The sequence below is a fragment of the Schistosoma mansoni genome, chromosome W (assembly GCF_000237925.1).
Source record: "Schistosoma mansoni strain Puerto Rico chromosome W, complete genome".
Taxonomy (NCBI): Eukaryota; Metazoa; Platyhelminthes; class Trematoda; order Strigeidida; family Schistosomatidae; genus Schistosoma; species Schistosoma mansoni.
The window spans coordinates 24181069-24205756 of record NC_031502.1 but is presented as its reverse complement, the minus strand read 5'-3'; the positions used below and the strand labels follow the sequence as shown (position 1 = coordinate 24205756).

At 32.6% G+C, this 24688-nt stretch overlaps 1 protein-coding gene across 1 annotated transcript; it reads right to left on the bottom strand.

Annotated features, from left to right (window-relative positions):
- Window positions 1-1408: 1408 nt before the first annotated feature.
- Smp_172750 (putative cation transporting ATPase) lies at window positions 1409-24309 on the bottom strand (the record flags this gene model as incomplete). Its single annotated transcript, XM_018789060.1, has 12 exons — window positions 1409-2107; window positions 3940-4315; window positions 5587-5735; window positions 10327-10415; window positions 11098-11246; window positions 11980-12130; window positions 15559-15631; window positions 16081-16410; window positions 16852-17107; window positions 20266-20704; window positions 23100-23339; window positions 24213-24309. The coding sequence occupies 12 exons, from the start codon at window positions 24307-24309 to the stop codon at window positions 1964-1966; spliced, it is 2493 nt and encodes an 830-aa protein (XP_018654541.1). The 3' UTR covers window positions 1409-1963.
- Between the last annotated feature and the right edge of the window lie 379 nt (window positions 24310-24688).

The window sequence follows — 24688 nt, the reverse complement described above, 5'->3', positions numbered from 1 at the left end:
AAATTTCCTTTTATCTTTTTCTAAGTTTGATCATTGTGCTCAATAACAACAACAAATAACGAAGGTTTTTTGCTGTTTGTACCATTCCTGTTTTATTACTCTTATTATTGTTATTATTACTATTGAATAATAAAGTTTTTTCTTTCGTTTTTATAACTTTGTTTGTGTTTTCTTTTCGTTGTTGTATATTTCAATTTATCGATAGTTGACCAAAAAAATAGGGTCTAAGCGAACCTAAGTTATTACCTATTATTATGACTATTATATTGACTAAAACATTAAATATTCAGAAGGGGTTTTGTGGAGATTTCAGTATTTTCATAGTTGAAATCATGAGTCAATTGAAACTAGACCATCATGGAAAACCTGGAAGCACTGCATGGCCTGTGAATGATGGCTCACTGATAAAGTGTTCATTTGCTCTGAGACGATTCGTAAAGTTCCGATTTCCAATTACACTAGTGTAGAATCTCGGATGAGGATTGATGAAGAAATTCATATCAAGATTAGTTGTACTTATTACACTTCATCAAATAAATCTGTTTTCTCCTTTCGTTTATCCATATCTTGATGGCCAGATGATGTTTGAATCAATACTGATTAAAAGTCAAGTCATGCTTTCCCATTTCAAACAATTTCAGTTGTTAGAAGAGCAAAAGAGGCAATTCGAAAAAATAACCGACTTTCTCTGATACAGTTAGGTCAGCGTCGAAGGTTTTCAGTTAGGTTTTATAGCTCAGTACAATCTTAAAACATCTTTATCATTCACTCGCAATCAACTAGTGACTTGAAATTCAGATCATACATGCTGTATTATAAAAGTTTTCAGTGGATTATAGAACGTCAAAATGTCAGTTTTATTAATCTAAACAACGATGGGAACTGTTAACAAACAGACTTATTTCAGATTACCTGTCGTGTGCTCAGTTATAGGCCTTCCTAATCTCTATCACATTGTGAAGAAGTCATCAATGCAATGTCACTTCTATGAGCACATAAGTAAGCCAAATCTAACCCCAGGTGCATACACTTTCCTTTGAAAAAGGTGATTTTTTAAATTTATTAGATGAAAATTTGTGTATGAAATACACGAGACTTAACAAATCCATAAACTCTTTGCAGATTATTTCCAGTTGATCATCCATGACATAGAACCTTAACAAACCGAAAATAAGCATTTCTGACTAACTTAAAATAGATATAAATGTTTACATGTATATATTATTTCAGTATACACCTACCATTGCATTACTTCACAACAAAGAAATAAGCTTCTATGTTGCATCGAATATTTGACAATGAAAGCTAATTACTCCACTTTAGACGAGTTAAAAGAAGCAAAAATGTGCTACACCTCTTATAGGCTGGCAGACCAGCAAGTTGTAACTCTATTGTGCCAAAATATTATCAATAAGTGAATAGTGTATTGGAACAAGTTGTCATAAAAACACAAATAAACTGTTCACCTTTAAAGAATCTTTGTTAAGAAATTCTACAAAATATTCGTTGTAATACAAATAGCAAGTTAGGTTAGGCTAGCATTTTTAGGTAGCAAAGTAATAAATTGATTTCGGAAATAGTAAACATCGTTGTTAATTTACCAAATATCATGTAAAATTCATAACAAATATCATTTGCCAACACTATCTAGGATTCTCCAAAAATAGCATCGAAGTATACATTTTGGCATTTAAAGAGAGCAAATAAATCAAAATATGTGCAGGTGACAAGAGGTTACGTTATTCAGTATATTAAAAATCCAATATTACACCGAACATTGTATAAAAAGTACACAATCTTGGCATTTAAATATATCATAAGCAATTATGCTAACCTTGTAGAAAAATAAAAGGTTATGAGCAGTGCAAATATAACTTGACTTTGAAAAAAGTGAAGCGAATTGTTGCAGGAAAGCACTTCAACTTCTATGATTCAAGGAATATGTAATCCACCGACAGTTTTCTTATTCACGATTTTCTCCATACCCATTTCTCAAATGTGAACTCATTTTCTCGATAACAGGAAACTCCAAATCTGAAGGTGTACTTGACACTGAGGAATGATCAAATACATCTGGATCATAAACAGTGTGATGCTGTAATGTGTCCTAATATAAGTCGAAAGTAGATGAATCAGGATTTTAATTTTGATAGTAAACTAACTAAAAAGTCAAAATCATGATCTTTGAACAGCTAATGATATAAAAATAGCAAAAGTAAGATATTACTTTTTGTTTTCGGATTAAACAACATTATAGAAAAGGAAAACAAACGATAGAAACGAAGATAACAGTTGGAACAAAAACTTAAATGTGAGGCAAAATCTAGTATAATGGGTGAAACAACTAAGAGTAACATAACAACCATAGCTCAACAAGTTCAGACATATGCTTACTAATAGATTCCATATGGTCTTATGACTCGAACTACACTCTTGCTTACAATAACTGGTACCACTAACCACCAACTGCTTTTGGTTATAGACTATACTTTCAATAACTTCAAAAGAGTAATAAATGAACCTGTCATTCTGTTAAATAAACAACTTAGTCACAAACAAACAACTTGGTTTTAGAGTTATTATCAGCTCACATAAAAACAAGGTTGTTTACCTAAACTAATGTGTAATTAACCTTAACTGCTTTCAGGTAGATTTTTGATAAAAACGACTACTTTTACACGGATCGACCAATCAGTAGTAACCAATTCATGTTTATCGAGTCCTTAGTACTGATGGAGTTCTATTTATCAATAAGAAACGTAGAGATCGTCTAAATGAGTTGAAATCAGTCGCACTGTTTTGATGTTAATTAGTTGTAAGTAGTTGGCAAGAAACTCTTTGATGTGTAATAACTTCACACCATGAGAACAGTATTCATGTAAGAAGTATGTAAAATAAGGGCGATAAGATATTGACAGATCTCAAAAAGAAAGTTTGTCAACATTATCATCTAGAGTTGAAGATGCTTATCATGCTGTTAGCAAATTTGGAGCTACCAAAGTACGGATTAAATAATCTAAAATTTGGTAAAATAGATTCAATAACAAACAGAAATTCAGTCGCAACATAAAAGGTTCAATTTATTCAGAGTTTTTGGTATAAACCAGATAACGGAAGAAAGATCGGAAAAGATTTGTGAAACGAACGAACAGAAACCCAAATATGATTTAACACTTTCAAGACATTTTGTATCTCAAACTGTAGTGAACAAGAAGACGAGTGGGGACAATCGAACGCATTAGAAATTAGAATTACAGACAATCTCACTAAAATCTGACAACCATAGAGTAAACAGCTAATTTGAAAAATAACTTTCAATTGTCTTAATCTTGACTGTTCCTTCTGCAAATATCAGTCCATCTTCTCTGATTTCATGGTTCATGCATTTTCATACCAATTGCGTCTCGTTTCGGTTCTTTCCTTATCAATCTCCTATTGAAATACATATATATCACCATATACTACTTATGTGGATATAAGTAACCTACACCCCACTACATTCAGAACAAACGCTTTGATGAAGGTATAGCAATAAGGGGTAAAATATTGTTCACTTTATTTTCAAAAATTCCTATTCATATATAAAAAATGTTCGTTATTAGGTTAAAGCAAAATATCCTTTGACCTAGTCAATACAACTTTCTTCAACAAATACATTTTCGTTTCAGGGAAATAAGCAATACCGCAATTTATCAAGTTAGTTGACCGTCCTACCTATCAGCAGCGACCAATCATCCTGAAGGAATTATGTAGGAAATAAGTCCAGTAGTTAAACTACGCGGGTTTTTTTTGAAAATCCAGTAAACCTTTCTTGACCAATTATTTATTTTCTCAATGTGGTAAATAACCTACTCAAATAATTGTATCTATATCATGTTGCATACCATGTATAGTAAATATCACAATAGTTATGAAGCAATAACCAAAGCGATTCCTTACCACTGAAAGATTTCGCTTCTTTAAAGAACCACCAAGAGTAAAAGTTGGATTTTGATTTTCATTAACGCTCATTTGATTAGTAAAGTGTTTACCGACAACTTTATGCAGACCGATATCACCGTCTGTACTGCTAAAGGGAAGCTGTCGTCTATCAGTTATTTCACTTTGAACAGAAGCAACCTCTACATCCGTGTCATTCGATACTGCAGAAGAGAGCCGTCTACTTCTAGGACGAGTAGTCACGTCTAAATTTTCATCTGTGAACAGATCCCGTGGTAACGCTTGTAGACTGGCAGATCTTAATAGAGGAGGCCAAACGCCAGCTGACCTGTCAATTTCTTCTCGAATTCGTTCATAAGCTTTACGTTCTACACGTCTTCATCAGACCATAAAAGTAATATCGAGTTAATTAGTTAGATATTTTAAAAACATTTTACACGTTAAGTGAAAATTATAGAAATTATTTAGGAATTCCCGTTTTTAAACATAAACGGAAAAAGAGGAAAAATTTCTGCCCAGTTAGTTTTTCATCATGGCTGTACACTATTATATATATATATATATATATATATATATATATATATATATATATATGAATACAGACAAGTTATTTTGATCAACAAATTTTTCAGATAATCGACGAATTTCAGGGAATCCTTTACACTGTGTCTAAAAATTTTTCTGTTTGACGCCTTGAGAATGTATAGTATCCGATTTCTCAGAAGATCGAGCTTCAGTGTTATTATTTCTACAGGTTTCAACATTTCGAATGTTTCCCGAAATAAAACCTTTGTAAATAGTCTTTTGGATGCTTTCAGTGATTGAACAAGACGGCTAACATGTAACCATAAAATTGAATCCAGTCAATGTCACATTATATTCATCCTATCGAAAATCAATTGGTTTTAGAGATTTATTATTTGTTCAAAATGAAGTATAAAACACTTTAAAGGAGAGTATTTCATGCATCTAAGCAACTTCTTAACAGAAATCGAATGAGGGATAGAAATTTTGAAGTTTTATTGACAAAATGACAACTGATTCAAAGATTGAAAACGTTTTACATTCATTTGAGGCTGAGAAATTAGCATTTATAGTAGGATTTTATTTAATTTGACCTCAGTAGTTTGAGCGTTTCTTGATTTAATTCGTTTCATTTGACTATTAAAATAAGTCATCTACGCACTTTTGCAGTGCATAAATGTTTACGCAAAAATGCTGGATTTATAAACTAGATTCTGATCTATCAGTCAGCTTTTGTAGTGTTGATCGTATGAGCCATAAACCTGTATAATATGAGTTAAGTTATTTTGTAGCATTTTCGATTCGAACAAAAGTGTTCCGCCACAGTAACCACTGGGCAACAATAGAAACATCAGGAACTATGAGAAGATTCTCCGATAAGTGAAATCAAAAATATCCTATATCGCTATTTATTGGTTTTTCAGAAAAAATAACACGTTTCATAGAAGACAGCTATAAATCCCGAAACGATAACTCATGTACATCATGCGAAGACTGTTCATACTTTTTGACTTCATATGAGGCGTCTTTTAAAAAGAAAAATTAATTAACAAGTATGAAATACCCTTACTTCTTGTTAACGCATTTATCACTATTATTTTAAAAACGGATGGTGTCACTAACCTTGGAAATAGTGCTCGACGAATACGACGTATACGACGTCGAAAAGAGACTCCATCAACAATTGATTCGACAATATAACTAGCCATAAAATTCGCCAAAACCATAGAGTGTAAAATGAGTATGAACCAAACAGAAGGAATCCGAACTAACTATAATCGATAAAAATAATTTCATTATATGCAACTCTGAAAATATCCTCATATTTTATAAACTATTTTCATTTTAGCTGACAATATGGTGACTGACTATCTTAATCTTGTTGTTTAATAGGTTCTCATCAAATTTTACAAAGAATAAATCATTTTAGAGAATAGGATAATTACAGAAGTACCATTGACTATGTGGCTATCGGCATAATGTCAATCGCTCCACAACAAAATCCGAATTGAATAAAAAGACGAGAAACTAAACTCTTCAAAACCAATATATTAGCAAAACTCATTACAAAACATATTTCATTAAGATTGATTTAAATAAAAAAGGTTATACAACCATGATAACATTTGAACAGCATTCGTTTATATCAGAAACACACTAGTGGATCAAAACTGTTTACTGCAAATGGTTTGGAAAAAGCCTGTTCGGTCGAAAATCGAATACAAAACGACGTATTAATGAAATCTTATTGTTATAGTGTTACAGTGAAGTTTGAGCCTTAAGCCACGTGAACAGGAAAGTTTTTGTACCGAGTGATAAACAATCAGAATTTTTATCTATTACTTTTCAGAAATTCACGTATCAAGATATATATATATATATATAATTACATTGACAAAGGCTTATGCACGTTACAAAGTGGAACTTTAGATAACTTCAAACGTCTTTGTTGGCAAGACAAAATTACATGTTTAACTGCGTTAGAATCATTTCAAAGGGTTACTTTACGCAGCTAACATTACTATTTTTGAACACGAACAAATGGTATTGGCTTAATTTTATTAGCCCAAAAATACTTTCTTCTGAAAAACAGATGAAGCTACTTAAAATGGAATTCTTCATGACAATTTAAATATTCACTGGTTCAAGATAAAAATTTTCAAAAACCGAATTCACCAACATTTTGTTCGCTATCTAGTGAATAAATAAATAAATTTATGCAGCTTTCACTCATTATGTCAATTCAAAGTAATCACAATGACAGTTTTCATTTTGAACAAATGTAGTAAATCATGTTATAAATAACATAAACGTTCTAATATATACATAGAACAAGAAATAAACATTAAAGTTCTTTAAACTATGGTTTTTAAGTAATATAAATGAGGTGATTTTGTTAAAAAGACGTTTCACCAACTGGTGATGATTGTGCTAGATCACATTTTCTATGAATTAATTATTACGAAATTCTACTTTCATTATCATTAAGGAATTTTGCGATTGTTGGCAAAACGAAAATATAGAAGATATAAGGTTTAGACACGATTTGAGAATTCACAAAGTATACCATTAACGGTGATCACCTTTTCGAATTGGTGATATTTAACAAACATTTCAATAGGGAAGCAGAACTGTAGATAACAAAAGTTTTCACGAACTGAACGCGATATTTTAAAATGGAGACTGGTATAACAATTTCCTCTTTTTAGGCAAAAAGAATTAGTTGAAAAGATTAAAAATGTATACATCATAGGAATTCTTAGTCATATGACGTATGTCCTAACATATGCTGAACAGCATGGTTTTACGAAATAGAATGACTAATGATGTATACTGAACATGACGTACTTATTGTGACTCATCATCTTAGAGATTAATGATCGAGTGCTCAGAGCTATGGTTGCTGAGTACGAATACTAGTGGGAACAACGGCTATCAATAAAATATACGAACACTGAAAACACAACAGTTCAGCAAGATGAGAAGAGTGTTTCATTTTTTACTGTTAAATACAATTTAGTAGTGACTTAAAGGCAAAGCTCACTCAAACAATGTTTAAGATTTCAGAGTGATATTCTTTAGTGAAATAAATACGAACAGTAAAACTTAACATATTTTACGCATAAAGTATTCTTTCATTTACAATAAAAGATGAATTTTATTGGTGAGTGAATACCAGTTGTGCATAAATATCAACATTCATAAGGGAGAATAATCATTTACTCATAAATTACAACAATATGAAATTCACCTATGAAAAACAAAACCTTATTTAAAAACGGTGCTTGTCACTGATTAAGAAATCGTATTGAAATTCAAAGCAGATAGTGATGCGCAACTGATGATTTATAAGCCTATACCTCTACCTAGCACTACGGATTTCCATCATTGTCAGTAATGTCTGAAATGTACGGACCATACACATCATGATCTGCTCATGAAAAATGGGATCTACTTCATCACTTTGTCTTGTGGGATCTGTGAACATACTTCCAGGTCACCAAGAGGAATATTGTTTGTGATTTTGAGCAAAGAAAAAAAGATAAAAGGGAAGAGCAGCGAAGTTGAGAACTTGTAGACAACTGACCCAAGTCAACGAGGGAATGGGTAAGAAAAGCTAGTTATCAGTTAAAATATATCGAAAAAGACAAAACTAAGATCAACTGAAAGCTCAAAAGGTCAGAAAGATTAGTAAAAGGTTTTTAGGAACAGTCCAAATGGCCTCCAGACATCCTTCAGTTATATACTTTGCGTAAATAACGTAAATGAGAATTTAATAGAAATCCCCCATATCTTAGTGGGATTTCAAAAACCACAACTGACTTGGAGTAGGAGAGACCAGCAGGAACTGATAAGTCAACTCCAGAAGTTCATAAGCACGCTTATAATTAGTTTTAGTACTGAAGTTGACTGATATACTAGCCAAAGAATTGGAGCTGGATTTAATACCACGTAACCAGTTTCGATCTCAGATAAGAAGGGACTGAAATCCTTTTGTGCAAGCTTCAGAGGAATCAGGTTGACTAACATGGTTTCTAAATTATTAGCTTATATAATCACTCGGTTTTTATTTGCAGCCTGTGAACGGCAAACTTAGTAAAATTAGACTAGTTTCAGACCAAATAATCAATGTATCGGTTAAATATAGATAAATCATCACGGTAAGTAAAAGAAAAATACCGAATTTAATTATATTTCTTAACTTTAAGGTGAAATTCGAGTACAATAACCGAATGTATTGGTATCAGTGCTTGTTATTAAAAATTAAACCAGAGTAGTACACAAACCTTGTGAAGGCTCTCTATTCGTGCACAATTGATTGAATTAGAGCCCACGGTAAAGCGTCATCAGACCTGGAAACCTCAAGTGGTTTTAATCGTCAAAATCTCCCCTTAGAAATGACACTTACTTTACCTACATTTTTGGGGATTGATGTCCTTCTTGGAAACTCACTAACTGACATGAAATACTGAGATGAAAATTTTTTATTCATTGTGACCAAGACATAATACAAAATCTACAAAACAAACTAAATAACAATACAAACAGGCTTAGAACGCGTTTCAAGCGTTTATAAATGAAAATTCCGTTCCATGATTGCCTCAAGTCAATCCCTTTCTTGGTCATGCGAATTAAGGTAGATGACGAAGTTGATCACCTTAGTTATCTTGCAAATCTCATTAGCTCTGGTGGTTTGGTGTCTGAAGGTATCTCACCACGTATTCAGATAGCTCGCATGACGTTTTCAATACGTGTCACTTGTAATATAGATGAGATTTTCATCTGCTAACCACAGGGCGAATATACGGAGTAGCAGTCTTTTCTAAATTACACTATGGCTGTGAAACATGGCCTATAAAAGTAGAAGACATGAGTAGGCTACAGACTTTTAATTTTGATTGTCTTTGTTGAAGTGTCGCGTTTTAATAAAACGATCGTGTGAGTAATAACAAGGTTGGGCATACAGTAAAAGATAAAGATACAAATAGGTCGATGAAATTGTGAATCTTCATCGATTGAGGTGACTGGGATATATATCACATACGAACAGCCATAAACTACCTCGACGTACAATGTTATCTACAGTAGGAGTGAACCGGAAGAAAGCTACAGGCTAACAAACCTAGATAAGGTATCAGAAAAAGAAATTATTGACTGTCAATGAGCGTTGTTTGCAGTTTTGGCGGTAATGGTAAGAGGTGTTGGATAAAATGGTTCATAATCAGTAACACTGGAAAAGGTCCAATCAATCCAAAGTCTCTAGGTTCTGAATCTCAATATTACTTTAAATATACATTCTCACCCAATCTTTCAGAACCACATTCTCAATACTTAGTTCTACTCATTACCATTGATACTACATTATCGTTGTAACGGAATAAACATCAAGAAAAGTTGAACTTTTTGAACAATCCTACCTGAAGTTACTGTTTATATTTTTATCACATGACTCTTAAATACATAAACTAATGTATTTTGGTATTCGCTTGATTGCAAGCTTTGGCGTGATGCTTAAACCGTTGTTATGTGTTGTACGTTTGTTAAATTACCGTTGCTTAATTACGGAGCAATCACTTAGGCTATATTGTAATTTCTTAGTTGTGTTGATGTGTAGTCAATAATCAACTATATATGGTATGATTCAACGTTGTCTGTTCACTGTGTTGTGTTATATTCTGGCTATCAGATGAGCGAGAGTGAGAATCTGCATTCTGTGTCGATATTCGTTAAGTTTTATTGTCCCAGGCATTATGCTGATTATGATTGACTCAAATAAGAAATTATGACCTGTATTGAAAACAATTAACATCATATAAACTTGTATACCACTTCAGGTGAAGCGCTAGTCTTCCGTAAACTTACTTGTAAACGTTCAAGTATCCAATTAACTGGATAAGTTGTCAAGTAAAGACTGAATACAAAACACACCAAAATATTCAGCACAAATGCATCTATTGAAAAAGAGCATAAGAGAAACAAAAGATTAGTGTATTACTAATCTTTATAATTGTTTAGAGACAAATGAAGAACATATGTGTGAAGTAAGTAGTGAAATCACTCAAAAGTGGATACTATAGTAAAACACGGATTATATAACCATAGTTCGAAGTTGAAATAACATTCCGATTAGTAGGAAGCAGCCAGTTTATATTCATCGAAGTGTTTTCAAACTATTGACGTAGTAATGAAATGAATATTTTATACAATTCACTAGTCCGAGTTACAGATGCAATTTTATTAGTAAACGTTAAAATAACGAAAAAACTACCAAGTTCCTATTAAAATAATTCTAAGAAACGTTGTGGGATGGAAATAGCTTGAAAATGCATTAATTCAAATCATACGGGTTTTCCGAATTCATTTGACGAAATAATTTCTACCTTAACCAATCAGTGTAGCAACATCTCTGCATAATAACCTAGAGATAAAAAACGCCGAATCGAAGATAAAACCAAAAAATTATATGCTAATTAGATCCACTAAGTAGAGAACATCAAACAAGTTTTAACATTATCATCACAAAAGGATGATTATATGTTAAATTATAGGTTAAAATCTCACTACTACATTGGTATGCCCAGTAAATTCCCCAGTCATTAATAAATATTTATGTAAACACAAACAATGACTTACAATTAGTTAAGATTGATTTACGATATGGTGCTCCTTTTGAAAAGGCAATGGCCAAAATTATATATTGATACGTGGAAACCATAAATACAGCCGCATTTTCGTAGTTTTGATATTCAGCTGTATTGGAATACGAATATAACGGCATATACCTATTAAAAGTATGATCACGGGATGGTACACTTCTTCAATGTTATGAACAGATCAAACAAAAATTTAAAAGTAAATGATCGAAGGTTTACGTCTGGGAAAAATAAATTGACCAATAATTCACTACAGTCAAAGCAATTCAAAAACATTTTCCTTAATTGGTTTACATATCATATCATAAATATCAGGAAAAAGCATAACACATAAAGGTAACAGGTATGCATAAAACAACTTCAATCAAACGTTAAACTTTGCTTTCAGTTCAGTTTGTAAGACAAGTTACAAGTTTCCAAATAACTTTAATCTTGTTGCCTAGTCATACAGTCATGTTCACAAAAGAGTGCTTTTCGTGGTTTAGGAATCTCACTAGCTAGTGCTAAGCGATACCAAACCTATATCTGAAGTACTTTGTCTACTGCATACAACCATCTTACATTGATTCAATATCTGTTTACAAATACATCAAAATGTGTAAAAGTCAACTTGAATTTTTATTTAGTTCTTCAATATAGCTGGGATAAAAAAGTACAAAATGTTTCTCACAGTACGAATATTTATAAGCAAGGTATCGGACTTGTATTACAACATTAACAATTAACTCGCTTTTACATTTTCTTCTTCTAGCGGTACAACTTATGTAAAATATGAAAATGCAAGCAACTAACGAAACAACAGTAATGAATGAAATTAGCTAACAACGCGCAGTTAGAAAGAAAATTCAACGAAATTGCATACCAAGATTGAAAGCGAATCAATATGAATGCAGTTGCCTGGATAATAAAACCAATTATCACCTGACCAAATAATGAAATCATTGTTACCATGCTCAGAAGTCTCATTGTAGGTGGTTCAGCAGAAAGATGTGGATAAGCATGTGTATATCCAACTAGTGAAGATCATTAACGTAAAATAGAAAAAATTAAAGCATTCAATGTGTAGATTACTTTGTAATGAAAGTATAAAAGTAGGTTTTTCTGGGAAATATAAACATACTTTCTTTTTACAACTAAGCTTTCATGGTGCAAACCATATAATCGAAATTCTTTCTAGTCAGGGGATCAACCTTGGGGCTCATAATTAATTCGTCATTGACATACCGGACCTATAAGACATACTGAATTTCAAAGTCGTTCATGAAGGGTACACCACGGGTGCGTTCCAAGGGTGTCAGGTGTCAGAAAAGACTGACTTTTCTCTTCCTCCAAGTTGTTTATTGGATTGTGAAGACCACTATAGCTCATAAAAAACATGGAATACAGTGGATACCTTGGTTGATTTGAGCTTTGAAGATGAATTAGACCTGTTATTGCATACAAACTAACGAATTCAGACGAAGGCAACTAATGTGGCAGCACCTTTTGAAGAAAGAGGCTTTAACATTTACGAGGGGAAAAGAAACACCCTGAAGTACAAAACAGGAAGCACTAACCAAATCAGAACTGGTAGTAAAGCTCTGGAAGAGGTAGAAGCCTTTACGTAAAGCAAACGCGAAATTCCGGCAACTGAAGAATATCATCAACTCTGAAGTACTGTCAGCCAACTCAAACGTCAGAATTCTTGATGATAACGTCAAAAAGCAAGGGGCTATCACCATCATCACTGAAAAGATATAGGTGTGCATATCAGCTATTCACGCGAGATACTCTAGATCTATCGGAAACAGACGATCAGTAATACCCTACTCTGGGAGAGAACAATCCATCTGCCAGTTGAGAAGCGAATTAGTAAAAGACACTGTAGATGATTAAGACATACTTTATGAAAATCATCAGACTGAATCACAAGGAAAGACCTATTTTGGAATCCTCAAGGCTAAAAGAAAAAGCGGCAGACCAAAGAATCCATGGTGTTAGTAGTTGGAAGTAGACACCAAAACGACGAATGACAATTAACAACAACTGGAAAGAAGAACCAAGTTATTCGGATATCTCTGGTTGGCGTCCTGTGCCCCAGGAGGGGTACGCGGCTGTAGTGAGTATGTAGGTCAGTAAATTAAGTCGGTTTTTTAAAAGCTGAACTAGTCAGAAAATAAAACGACATTTTGTGGTCACCTTAGGGACTCTTTTCAGTTAGTCTATGAAAACACAGTTAACTACTACTTGTTGTTTGGAATCGTGATTGCTACTAGAACTTGAGCTGGAATTTAACCTAAGAGACAATAGTCCTACTCATCTACTCAAACCACAGTGGGGAATAAGAAATTACTTATATAAGCAAACACAAAATGTTCGTCATTTGACTTTATATACATAAAATATATGTATATATAGAAAACGATTACATTGTTAGCGAACACATTGGTTATTACCAACTTTTTGCTGTCAGGATCTTTCACTTGAGGACGAATATCATCAAGGCCAGAATGTGAGAGAATGCCTTCCAAATTTAGTGTAGTAAGAATTCCTTAGAACGTAAAAGTGGAAATCCTGTATTCAAAATTAGTAATTTCAGTCAAAATGATGCACAATTGAATACTGGAACAACAAAGGTTTTGCTAACGACAACTTGAGATTCATGTGAAGAATAAATAAACTGGTTGTAGAACATCGGGTGATTTATTGTCAATTATTGATAGAACTGTAGAAAAGATCGCTCCTTTGTCGTTCTATTCGTTTGTGATCACATTTTCTGTACTTTGTTCAACACAACAAAAATGATCAGTCTGAAACTCATCCAAAATTTCTGCATAATTTGAATGTGTCAGTCAATTGAAAAGAATTAACTTATCGCAATCAGATATATTTATTTGACAAAATGATTGAGGAGTTCATCCAAAAAGCTTGGTTTTGTTATCCAACCAGAACTTAGAAAACATTAAAAAAACAGTCTGTTGTGTAATTTTTTGTAAACATCACTGAAACTAATATTGCAATTGTTAAGACTAAATTAGATTGAATAACTAAATTACATAGGTCTAGTGCCTGAAACATTTAATAATAGGTTTATGCAAAGTTAATAGATCGATGATAAAGCCATTAATATCCGGAAGAAATTTAACACCATCTAGGTCATTGATTAATTATGGAGAGAATTGAAACCGTAATTTAAATGAATGATATGCCTCATTATTACAAATTATATTGGGACAATATCCGAACTTTTTTAAAATGGATGTACTGTCTAACAGCTATAATGAATGTAGATGTTCGTCTAAAAAGTCCCCAAACTTCGCTTTCGACATGTGATATTAGGGTTTCAGTGTATGTTGTAACATTTTTGCATTATTTTACACTGAGGTCCTTCTCAATGATATTGTGATTATTTACTAACTAATAAGTTGGGACAACAACAAAACTCACAAAACAATCTTTTATCATCTTGAAAGTTAGGTTCCTCATATCACAAAATAAAGTATATGCGCATATTTACAAACAAACAAACAAACATTCCCAATCTTAGTGGAGCTAAGATTCCAAACTAAAATAAAGAACAGTGTGAATATAAAGGTTTGGTTATGAATTTATTAACATTACTAACAACAAATTATAAGGCTATACTGAAAAAAATTAAAATGACGATACCTTTCAACTATTCTTGATGTAAACTTTGTATTTCGTTCTGAAGCACTTAATTTTTATGAATAATTATTGAAAACATACTTTTAATTTGGAAAGACAAAATGTACTTGCTGAACGAAGCTGAATCAAACTCCAGTATTTGGGAATAAAACAAACCTTTAAACTGAGAGTGTCCATAACAATGATTAAACAACTCATCAAATGTACTTATGGACTTAAATCGACCTGAGAAATTTTGATAAGATTGGTATGTTTACTTCTTTTCACAATACCGCCTTAATATTTCGCATCAGCTGAGTGTTTATTTGCATGTTTGATGTCGTCTAAGAGTGTCTCCCATAACACGAACAAATAAATTGAAAGGGTTCACAGGGTAGCATTAACTAGAAGCACACACATTATAATTTCCGAAAATGGATAACGATATCGAGAACAAAAATGAAATATCTTGATTTTCCTCTGAAGATATACTAAGTTGAATATTTTGAATATAGAAAGTTTTAGTGTTTTACTATGTTAATTTAGATGTAAGGATGATTTGTATTCTAGAATTTTTTGAATTGACATAATTGATGAGTTTAGTCACACCAATAATTTTAGAAACTTTTTAAAATCAAGTATCACACTTTAACTGTTGATATTTGGATTCGAGTCGTGAGTCAAAGAGAATTTAGCATAATTACCACCCCAGAATAATGAACACAAAATAATTAGGCCCACTGAGAAGGTTTCAAGAAGATATGTAAAATGAAAAAGAACTTCTACAGCACACTAAGTTTAATGAATATCAACTCACATGTTAAGCTTAACGTTGTTATTATGACAAAATCACAGTACAGGAATTCCCACTCGGACAAATTGCTTCCGATCTGAAATAAAAACGGAACAATCAGACAAAAACAGACGTCAAAGCTGTACTTCAGTATATTTTATCATATCTAAACTGGAACAATTGCATGGACTTAAGTACACCCTCATTCAGCTGAAAAGAGGATGTTTTTAATCATTCTCTGTACAAGTAAGTACGATATAACACTAGATCAGGATGTTGATGTAATTGAAGGTGAAAACTTAGCATTTAAAAACTTTAAACACTGTTTCAAATATTACATTTCTGAACTGTAAAAAAAAAGAAAAAATATCAACCTACTATGAAACATCTTATTAGTTCTAAAAGACGAGAAACAGAAATTCAACGTCGCTTCACTATAGTTGTGCAAATGAATTTATCTATTTGAGTACATATGTAGTACAAAAATGGACTAACTTAAACAAATAAGGGGGAGAAATATATTGTTTTAATTGTACCTAAACTTACCACAAAAAGTATAATTGTGGAAAATGATTGAATAAGTGAGTAACCGGCCATAAATTTGAACGTTCCAAAACTTGTTACAAGAGCGCAACGGCCCTCTCTTATAAGCATGGGTACACAGCTTATATTCTGTTTCTTTGATGTAAAAGGACTAGCAATACTTGCTTCTGCTTCACTTAAGGAAATCCCAGCATGAGCTACTTTTAAAGCTCCACAATCATTAGCACCATCTCCACACATAGAAACAAAGTAACCAACTGACTGGAGAGCTTCAATCACTTGTGCTTTTTGTTCTGGAGAGAAGCGAGCAAACACTGTACCTTTCACAACCAACTAAAATTAAACAACAATACTAGTATTTTATATCAATCGGAGAAATAAACATAATTTCAGTTTGAATGACAAGCAAATATTCTCCATTTGACTTAATGCCCTAAGTTTCAGTTTTGGTGATCGGAAGAATGGTATCAAGACTACATAAGTTTAAATGAACACAATAGACATTTCAAAGAGCTATTTGTTTCGTCATTTATGTAGAATATCACATAAAACAACAATCAATGCTAAACTTACAAGTAAACGGTCATACCTCAGTTACTGGAACTGTTAGAGTACAGCTAGTTAATAGACTAGTAATTTTTGTCAACAAAAGTTATTTTGAACTTTCAAAATGAGATGTGTAGGCAAATGCGGAAAACTAAAACCAGACGCTCAACAATTGGAGCGAAAAAGACAGTGATACATAATATTAATTATTTCTCAAAGAGAGCTCACTTTAGGTATTAGCCAAGGATAGTGCTCCTGAATAACAGACCATGTTTTCCCTGAAATTGCCAGATGGAAATCAGGTCTATCGATCATTCGAATGGAGAGTGAATAACGGTTTTCAATAGAATCCTTGTACTTAAAAGTATCTGACTTATCTAAGTGTTTGTCTAATTTATCAAACAAACATTTTTCATAATCGGTATGATTGTCTACTTTTTCAGAATCCGCGTGGTATATTGCACTATTGACTAGCGTAGGTAAACTATAAATGAAATACAACATAGAGAAAATATTTAAAATTTACCACCGTAGATATATGAAAACAGAAAATATTGTTACGACGCGGAAATTCCATGAAAAATACAGGCTTCATTACAAAATAAAATAGAGATAGACAAAAAAAGGTCACAGTATTGAGCTAGGACTAAGTAAACTTTTGTGATAATGTTGATTTCAGTTTTCCATCATCTAAATACTAAGTTATTAAAACCTGCCTAACAACGAAAAGCTATGAATTTGAGTAGTTGAAAATGCAATTAATTTCTATCGCGTTTACTGACGTTTAGAAACCATTGAACTAGAAACATTTCTGACAACTGTCTGAGAATGTGAAATTTTAGAACAAACGATAATAAAATTAAAATACAGCTGTAATTAAATAAAGTAAATTATCATGCTACTGCTGTGAGTGGGTTTTTCAACTTGTGGAGAATCGCAACCGTAATAGACAAGATCCTTATACTATGAAAATCTTCAATTTAAATGGGAGATATTTAACCCTGGTGGTTTGACAGTTGAATGTGATGGTTTTGCAAGAACGAGAAAAAATATCAGTGAAACCATTTGATGACTACAACTCAGAAGCCGTGATGAATGGTTTACATATAAGTCTAACTTCAAAGATCAGACGTATGTATTCAGACGTTGAAGACGGTAACTTATACGTACATTATAAAAGTACGGTTACGTTTAACAAATACAGTGACGCTAAATACGTGGTTGCATGAACTTTGTTGCGTCGCTTCATTGAGAGAACTTGTAAACTAGTTGTATACAATCCGATTTAAAATGTGAGGAATCCAAATTTATTCATCTTAATGAAAACTAATCAAAATGGCATTTATAAATAGAAATTATTTAACTACAATGTTTTAGATAGGGTCCTAGGGACAAAAGTTAGATATGGAACATTTTATAACACAAAAAGTCGATTATACCATCTGCAGCTACAGCAAGATGACTTACCATCCATTTATAAAGAATTATACAACAAACTAATTCACTATATTTCACATTACTTCTCCGAGGTTACAGCTAGTACAACATAACACGGAAGGCTGTATACATATGAATCTAAATGCCATCGAAGTACTATAGAGATGTACCAGTAATGTTTAATGATGATGTTTAAACTGGTGGTTGGGTGAAAACCCACATGATGAACAAACTGAAGTTTGTCATCAGATAATCAGGTCATTAAATCTTTGTCAGAAGTGTGTTATCAAACGTAGTAATTACAATCAAAATCTCTACGAATTTAGAGACTTTAGTGACATGGTTGCAGTTTGATGACAACAATGTAAGCATGTTTACCATTTTTCATTCTGCTGATTATGAACAGCTCAACACTCAATGCGAATTCATTATGATGAGTTATTAAATGATTCCCATCGTTTTGTTCACTCTATATGTTAATAATTAGTGTATTAATTTAGTCAGTGTTTTGTTACTCAACGCATCTCATCAACACAACGTTATTTAACAGTCGAGTACTTTTGAGTTCTAGTCAAGACTTTTTCCTATTCATAGAACTATTCTATTTTGCACTGTCTTTCATCATTGATACTGCTAGTGCTTGCAGTATTCCCGATTCTTGTGTAACTATTTAAAACAGAAGTTATCAAGGCTCAATTAAATGTTTTAAAATAAAATACGGTCGTCAAGACATAATTATGAGATAATTCAGTTTAAATATATAGATTTTAAAATTAGCTAGAAAATGGTTGACATAATCATATTTATATTTAAATTGTGAAGCACCAATTCAAATATTTTTGTTAAGACGAATAGCGACGAAATGTGGACAAACCGAACAATCAAAATTGAGTTAATAACTGTTCACTTCACTCGTTTCATGTACGTTACATATTCTAAACTAGAGATAATTACGATTCATATAAACAAAATTATGTGAAATCATACAACTGTGTACTTGATTTTGTCAAATTCAAACAAGGTCCAGTTAGAAAAACCTTATCATGTTCAAAGCCTGTTGTTTAGTTTATGAAAAGTATAAATATCAAAAGAATGGTCAAATTTATGGATCGCATTTAACCACAGATTTTTCTACAAAATTCTAATTTTGTTGAACATCATGTTAATGAAATGAAGTGAACTAATTTAATACAAGCTGATTTATAGGGAGTACCTGGAAAACTGTCAGTATCATTATAAGTATAAAAATAGCATAATATGGTTTTCCTATTAGAAAGAAACTATTTTATGAATGGTCATTTAAAAAAACCTAGTAAACTGTAATCTCAAGAAAAATATTGGTGGTTCACATCTCGAATCTACTTCGTATCTAAAAAAAGTATGTTGTTCGTCTACAGTTTCATTCATATCCTGTCATAATTTAATTTTGTTATTTCTAAATTCAGAATTCTATTCGTCAAGTATCAGTCTTCTTCACTACCTAATACGTATTGCTAGGAAGATAACTGATGTTAGGCATAAATAACTTGTCAGTTAATCATTCCTTTAATACATACTTTTTGTTGTAGCACTAATAGTGAGATATTTCAAATTTTCTGAAAGTCAAAATTAACTTGAAGTAAACTTAGTTCAAACATAAACACATATCATAACATGTGACATTACACTGTAGAGCATCGTCAAAAACTACCAGTACTTCACAACAGTTACCAATATTTTCTTAAAGCAGGGTGTTGTAAAGATGGTTGAATTTAAAGTTTCACAATAGACACTGACTTCAAATAAACGGTCATTCAAAAATTGAAAGAACTGGATAGCTGTTTTATCGTAATACGAGATTCCTGAGTAGTGGATAGGCACTGCTAAGATGAAACTCCAGATACCAGTATTCCATATGCAAAATATAAACGTAAACATAGTGTGGATAATAAATAAAATGGAAATCTAGTTCCACAATATATAACAGTAACGAACGTCATCTTAAGTGAATTACTTATTTTATACCTAATTTGATCAGTTAAATAAGAATAATGTTTCCCCAAAAGCATTTGGCAGATTAAGTCTCCATTTACCAGGGATAAAAGACTGTGAAAGCAGAATAACTATATTTAGGGGACTAATAATACCAACGATGATTTACTTAATTCAACACTACTGACATATACAAGTTTGAATGGTCAAAACAGAATTAAAACATTTACGTACGCAGTTAAGACTTTTGATGAACTTTGTAATCGACCAAAACCAAATCTTGTTTCCATTCGCTTGAAAAATGACGGTTTCGATGTCTCTCTGTTGTCAGTCTTGGTTAGATTTCGCTTCAGTTGAATGTTAGTTGTCGCGACTTCAGTAACCGGTCTGTGTAGGTCTTCTGCATAATGAAACTGAACAAGGGAATTGATTAGATCATCTGAGAAATTTTTATTATCTCCTGCATTGATAGGATCCTGAATTTTGCTTGGATTTGTTTCAGTAGAAAATCCAGTATTTGGTACAGGGATTGGTTGATTTTCATTTAACACCTCTGAGGCAAAATCATTACCAGGACAAGGTGGCGGACGAGCTGTCACAATAACAACTCGATCTAGTTCATCAATCATTTCGCAGTCTCGTGCCACAGAAAGAGAGGTAAGCATATGATCACCTGAAAATAATATTTGACAGGACTAATAGAAATTAATACTAAATATTTGTTATTAAAATAAGTTTATATCGACAGACTGTAAAAGCTTGGTATTGTGACAAATATCCATAAAAGATACATGAGTACTTTTGTCGATTTTATCCCAAAAAGCAACTATCAATTCATTAAAGTAATCGGAAACAGACTGTCAGAAAACCTCAACTTCTTACACTTACGACTACTCGGGTAGCGAAACCGGTTTGTACTTTGACTGTATGAAGCTGAAACTTGGAGAACTACTACAACAATCGTTATCGAAAAAGTACAAGTATTTATAAACGATTGTCTACTCAAGATACTCGATGTTTGTTGGACAGATACAATCAGTAACAGCCTATTGTGAGAGTGAACTAACCACATTCCAACTGAAGAGAAAATTAGGAAAAGACGTTGGAGGTGAATAGGACATACATTGGGGAAATCATCAAACTGCATCACGAGGCAAGCGCTTACTTGGAATCCTGAAGGGAAACGGAAAAGAAGACCGAAGAATACAATGCACTGGAAATCGGAAGCAGACATGAAAAGGAAGAATAGCAACTTGAAACAAATGGAAAGAAATGCCCAGGACCAAGTTCGATGGTGAATACGGCCTATGCTCATCCACAAGGTTAACAGGCGCAGGAAAGTAAGTTATGGTTGAAATAGTAAAAATTTCAGGGGAAGGAATTTGTGAAATTATTTTAAAGTAATTGTCGCTTTAGTTTTTTAAGGCAGACAACAGTGTTAAGTGTGTGAGCCGAAATTATATACAAATAACGCTAAAAACCAACTTATGAACTATTCACTTCCACCTTGAAAATGTTAAGCCTCGCTTGTACTATTATAAATATATTAGTCGGAAATGCTTCAATCTTAAGTTATCATGCTATGATGATGGAATCAACAAGACATGACTAAATGCTTCTATCATTCTGATAACTTATTTATTTATTTGATCTGCATCACTATTACTGTCCAGTTTTATAAGACAATTAATGTCGATTTACTTATAATTTCAGATCTATTCATACTATTATATCAACACTCCTACCCCATAATGATCTAGAAAAATAGACTGATGTTCAAAATGAGTTAAGAAGGAAATTATGAACTGATGGTTCTTTAGATTATTGTTGTCATACATACGGTACAGGTACGTTTGCATGAAGGTAATTCAGAGCATATTAAAATAAAAAGAAAGAGCCTTATTAACCAATATCTCTTGAACTACTTTTGTACAAGAATTTATAGGTCAAAGTAGTTAAGTTTCAAGCATTTACCATTACATTTAGAGACCTAATGATGTCGTGTTCACCACAATGATCCCGGATACTGATTAATTCTAAAATAGGGCAAAATAATTGTTTAGGTTTATTCTATTTCAATCATTCACCAGCCAATATCAGTTGGACACACATGCATTCTTTAAATAATAAGATTCTTCACGAATCCACTTGTTCTCATGTCGAGTAGTACGAACAAACGAGATTAGAATTTAGCATTCCTCCATAAATAATCTTACACGACTGGCTATGTCTACTAGAGAAGAAGTGAAGAAGAACGTTCACCACTTATACCAGGTCAGTGAAGATGAATAGTCCGAAAAGATAAGTTGAAAACCCTTAAGACGATCGCCTGCTTCAGTTTGAAGCATTTAGCACTGCAACAGTTTTTCTATATGTCGTCTCAATAGGACCGTTTTTAGTAACGTTCTGACACTGGTTTTGCAGTAAAAGGTTTCTACTCTATTTTTGTTCAGCTTAGGCTTTTCCAGTTGACGACATTTGGCGATTTTCCGCAGTCATCATTATCTCCGATTATCCGCTTACTTCCGGTGGTAAATACATACAAGTGATGATTACTTTTGGTAATTTATTCAGGCCTAATGATTGTAATTTATTTGGTATTATCTTCTCGAGTTGACCGCTTCAGTAACTTGGGTCTATTTTACGAATATCATTACAGAAGCCTCAATACCGTCTATAATTCACAGACTTTTGTACGGGATGAATAAAAAGCAAAGAAAGTTCAAAAAGCGTTATCTGTATTGGTATAAAACTCACTGATCCAAGGCAGTCATATATGGCTCGGAATAGAGGCTAGTACTGATTTCCTCATGGCATTCAACTATATATCTCACAAAAGCAAGGTGCATCTTCTTAACTAAACGTAACCGACCTCGGTTGTTTTCGTTATTGGACTGCATATCTTGTTGATTTATCTATTGGCTGTACGACCTCTCCCTATCTATTCCACCACACTGTTTTCGTTTTCTATAGTAAGGTGGGCTGTTAGTGTCTCGCTTATATGTAGTCAAAATCTTATCAGGTATTCTACTAAAATGATGCTTGGGAGCAAATAATAATGAAATCACCTGTTACCATAACCGGTCGTATATTCGCTTGGCGTAGAGTTTTAATAACCGGACCAGACTCAGGTTTCAGTCGATTCTCCATCACCAGTAGTCCCAGAAACAAAAGATTATGTTCAACTCGGTCACGCGATATGCGCATAATACGTAAATATGATGCCTTGATGGGTCGCCAAGCCAATGCCAGAACGCGAAAACCTTCTCGAGTGAATTCCAACAAATTCGAGTGGAAATTAGTAGGTACTACAACAAAAAATTTTATTAAACAACACTCATTATAACAAATTATATTACACGATTTTTAATATACATTTATTATTACATGTTGTATGTTTAACTCATGAATTATCACCATTTGTTGCTAATATATGTAGGTACAGGGCTACTGCGAAACAAATAATAAGTCAAATTAACTGTATTGCTCATATTACAACAAGCAGATACGTTTTCAAGAGGTTTATTGTGATTTACTTTAGTGAATGAAAAAATGCCAAACGGAAATTTGGATGAACAATGCTATAAATACGCCATAATTGTCAAAACTCTAAATGAGTATACGATAGTAATTTGCAAGCACACGAACCTAGAAACTACTGTAAAACTACAGTAGTAAATTTATGACTTCAACACCTAGGTATCCTGAAGTGAATTTTTTTGAAAGAATCAAATTATAATTCAAATTTCATGCTATAATCATTAAAACATACTGTTTTAATAAAAAGTGAGATCACTTAATCTATCAGAGGAATGTAGTTTGGCTTAAACCTTTAGTTTACTTCTGATGGAAACAACTATTTCAATCAGACGGGTATTGTGCCTTGTAAAGTGAATAGAAGTTTATCAGCAACAAAATATACAGCCTGATGATACTTCGGAAAATAACGTTTCATATATTGGCGGTTTAATGCGTTATCCAGTGATAAGATTTGTAGAAGCTAAGAACTTCCACATTTACACGTAACTCATGTACGCTTTCGAAAGCGGTTGGCTCTACTTCTATATAGTTAGATTTTTCATGTACACCTCCCTCTTAATATTTTCAAAACAAAGGAAATATAATTTCTTAGAATTATAAAATAACACAATCTGTATTCATACATCAAAGTGGTTATTTACTTGTATCACGTCGACACAAAACTTCAATTGTCTCTGGAGCGCCCTTTGTATATATATGAAATTGAGATTCATTTAAAGTACGTGTTATCACAGACATCCGTTGTACGGACGAACTGAAAGGGAACTGACGTACTATACCGATCTCATATGGTATTTTCTAAAAACGAAATGCATATAAATTAGTCACTAAGTTTAAACTACGATCTATGACAAGTAACCTACAGTAAAAATGTTCTCTAAGAACAAGCTACTTTTTGATTTATTTACATCTTATATTCTGAACAATTCTTTCTTCTTGAAGCCGGTCAACAAATCGCCTATACTGGCTGACCCAGTCTAACTTTTGGTAGAAGGTGGAATAACTGTTCATTCCTGCAAATTGAATATTCAATACCTGTGAGTAGATAGAAATCATTTTAAGGAAACATAGAGGACTAGTCAATTATTCAAACTTAACAGCATATTTTATAGTTAGA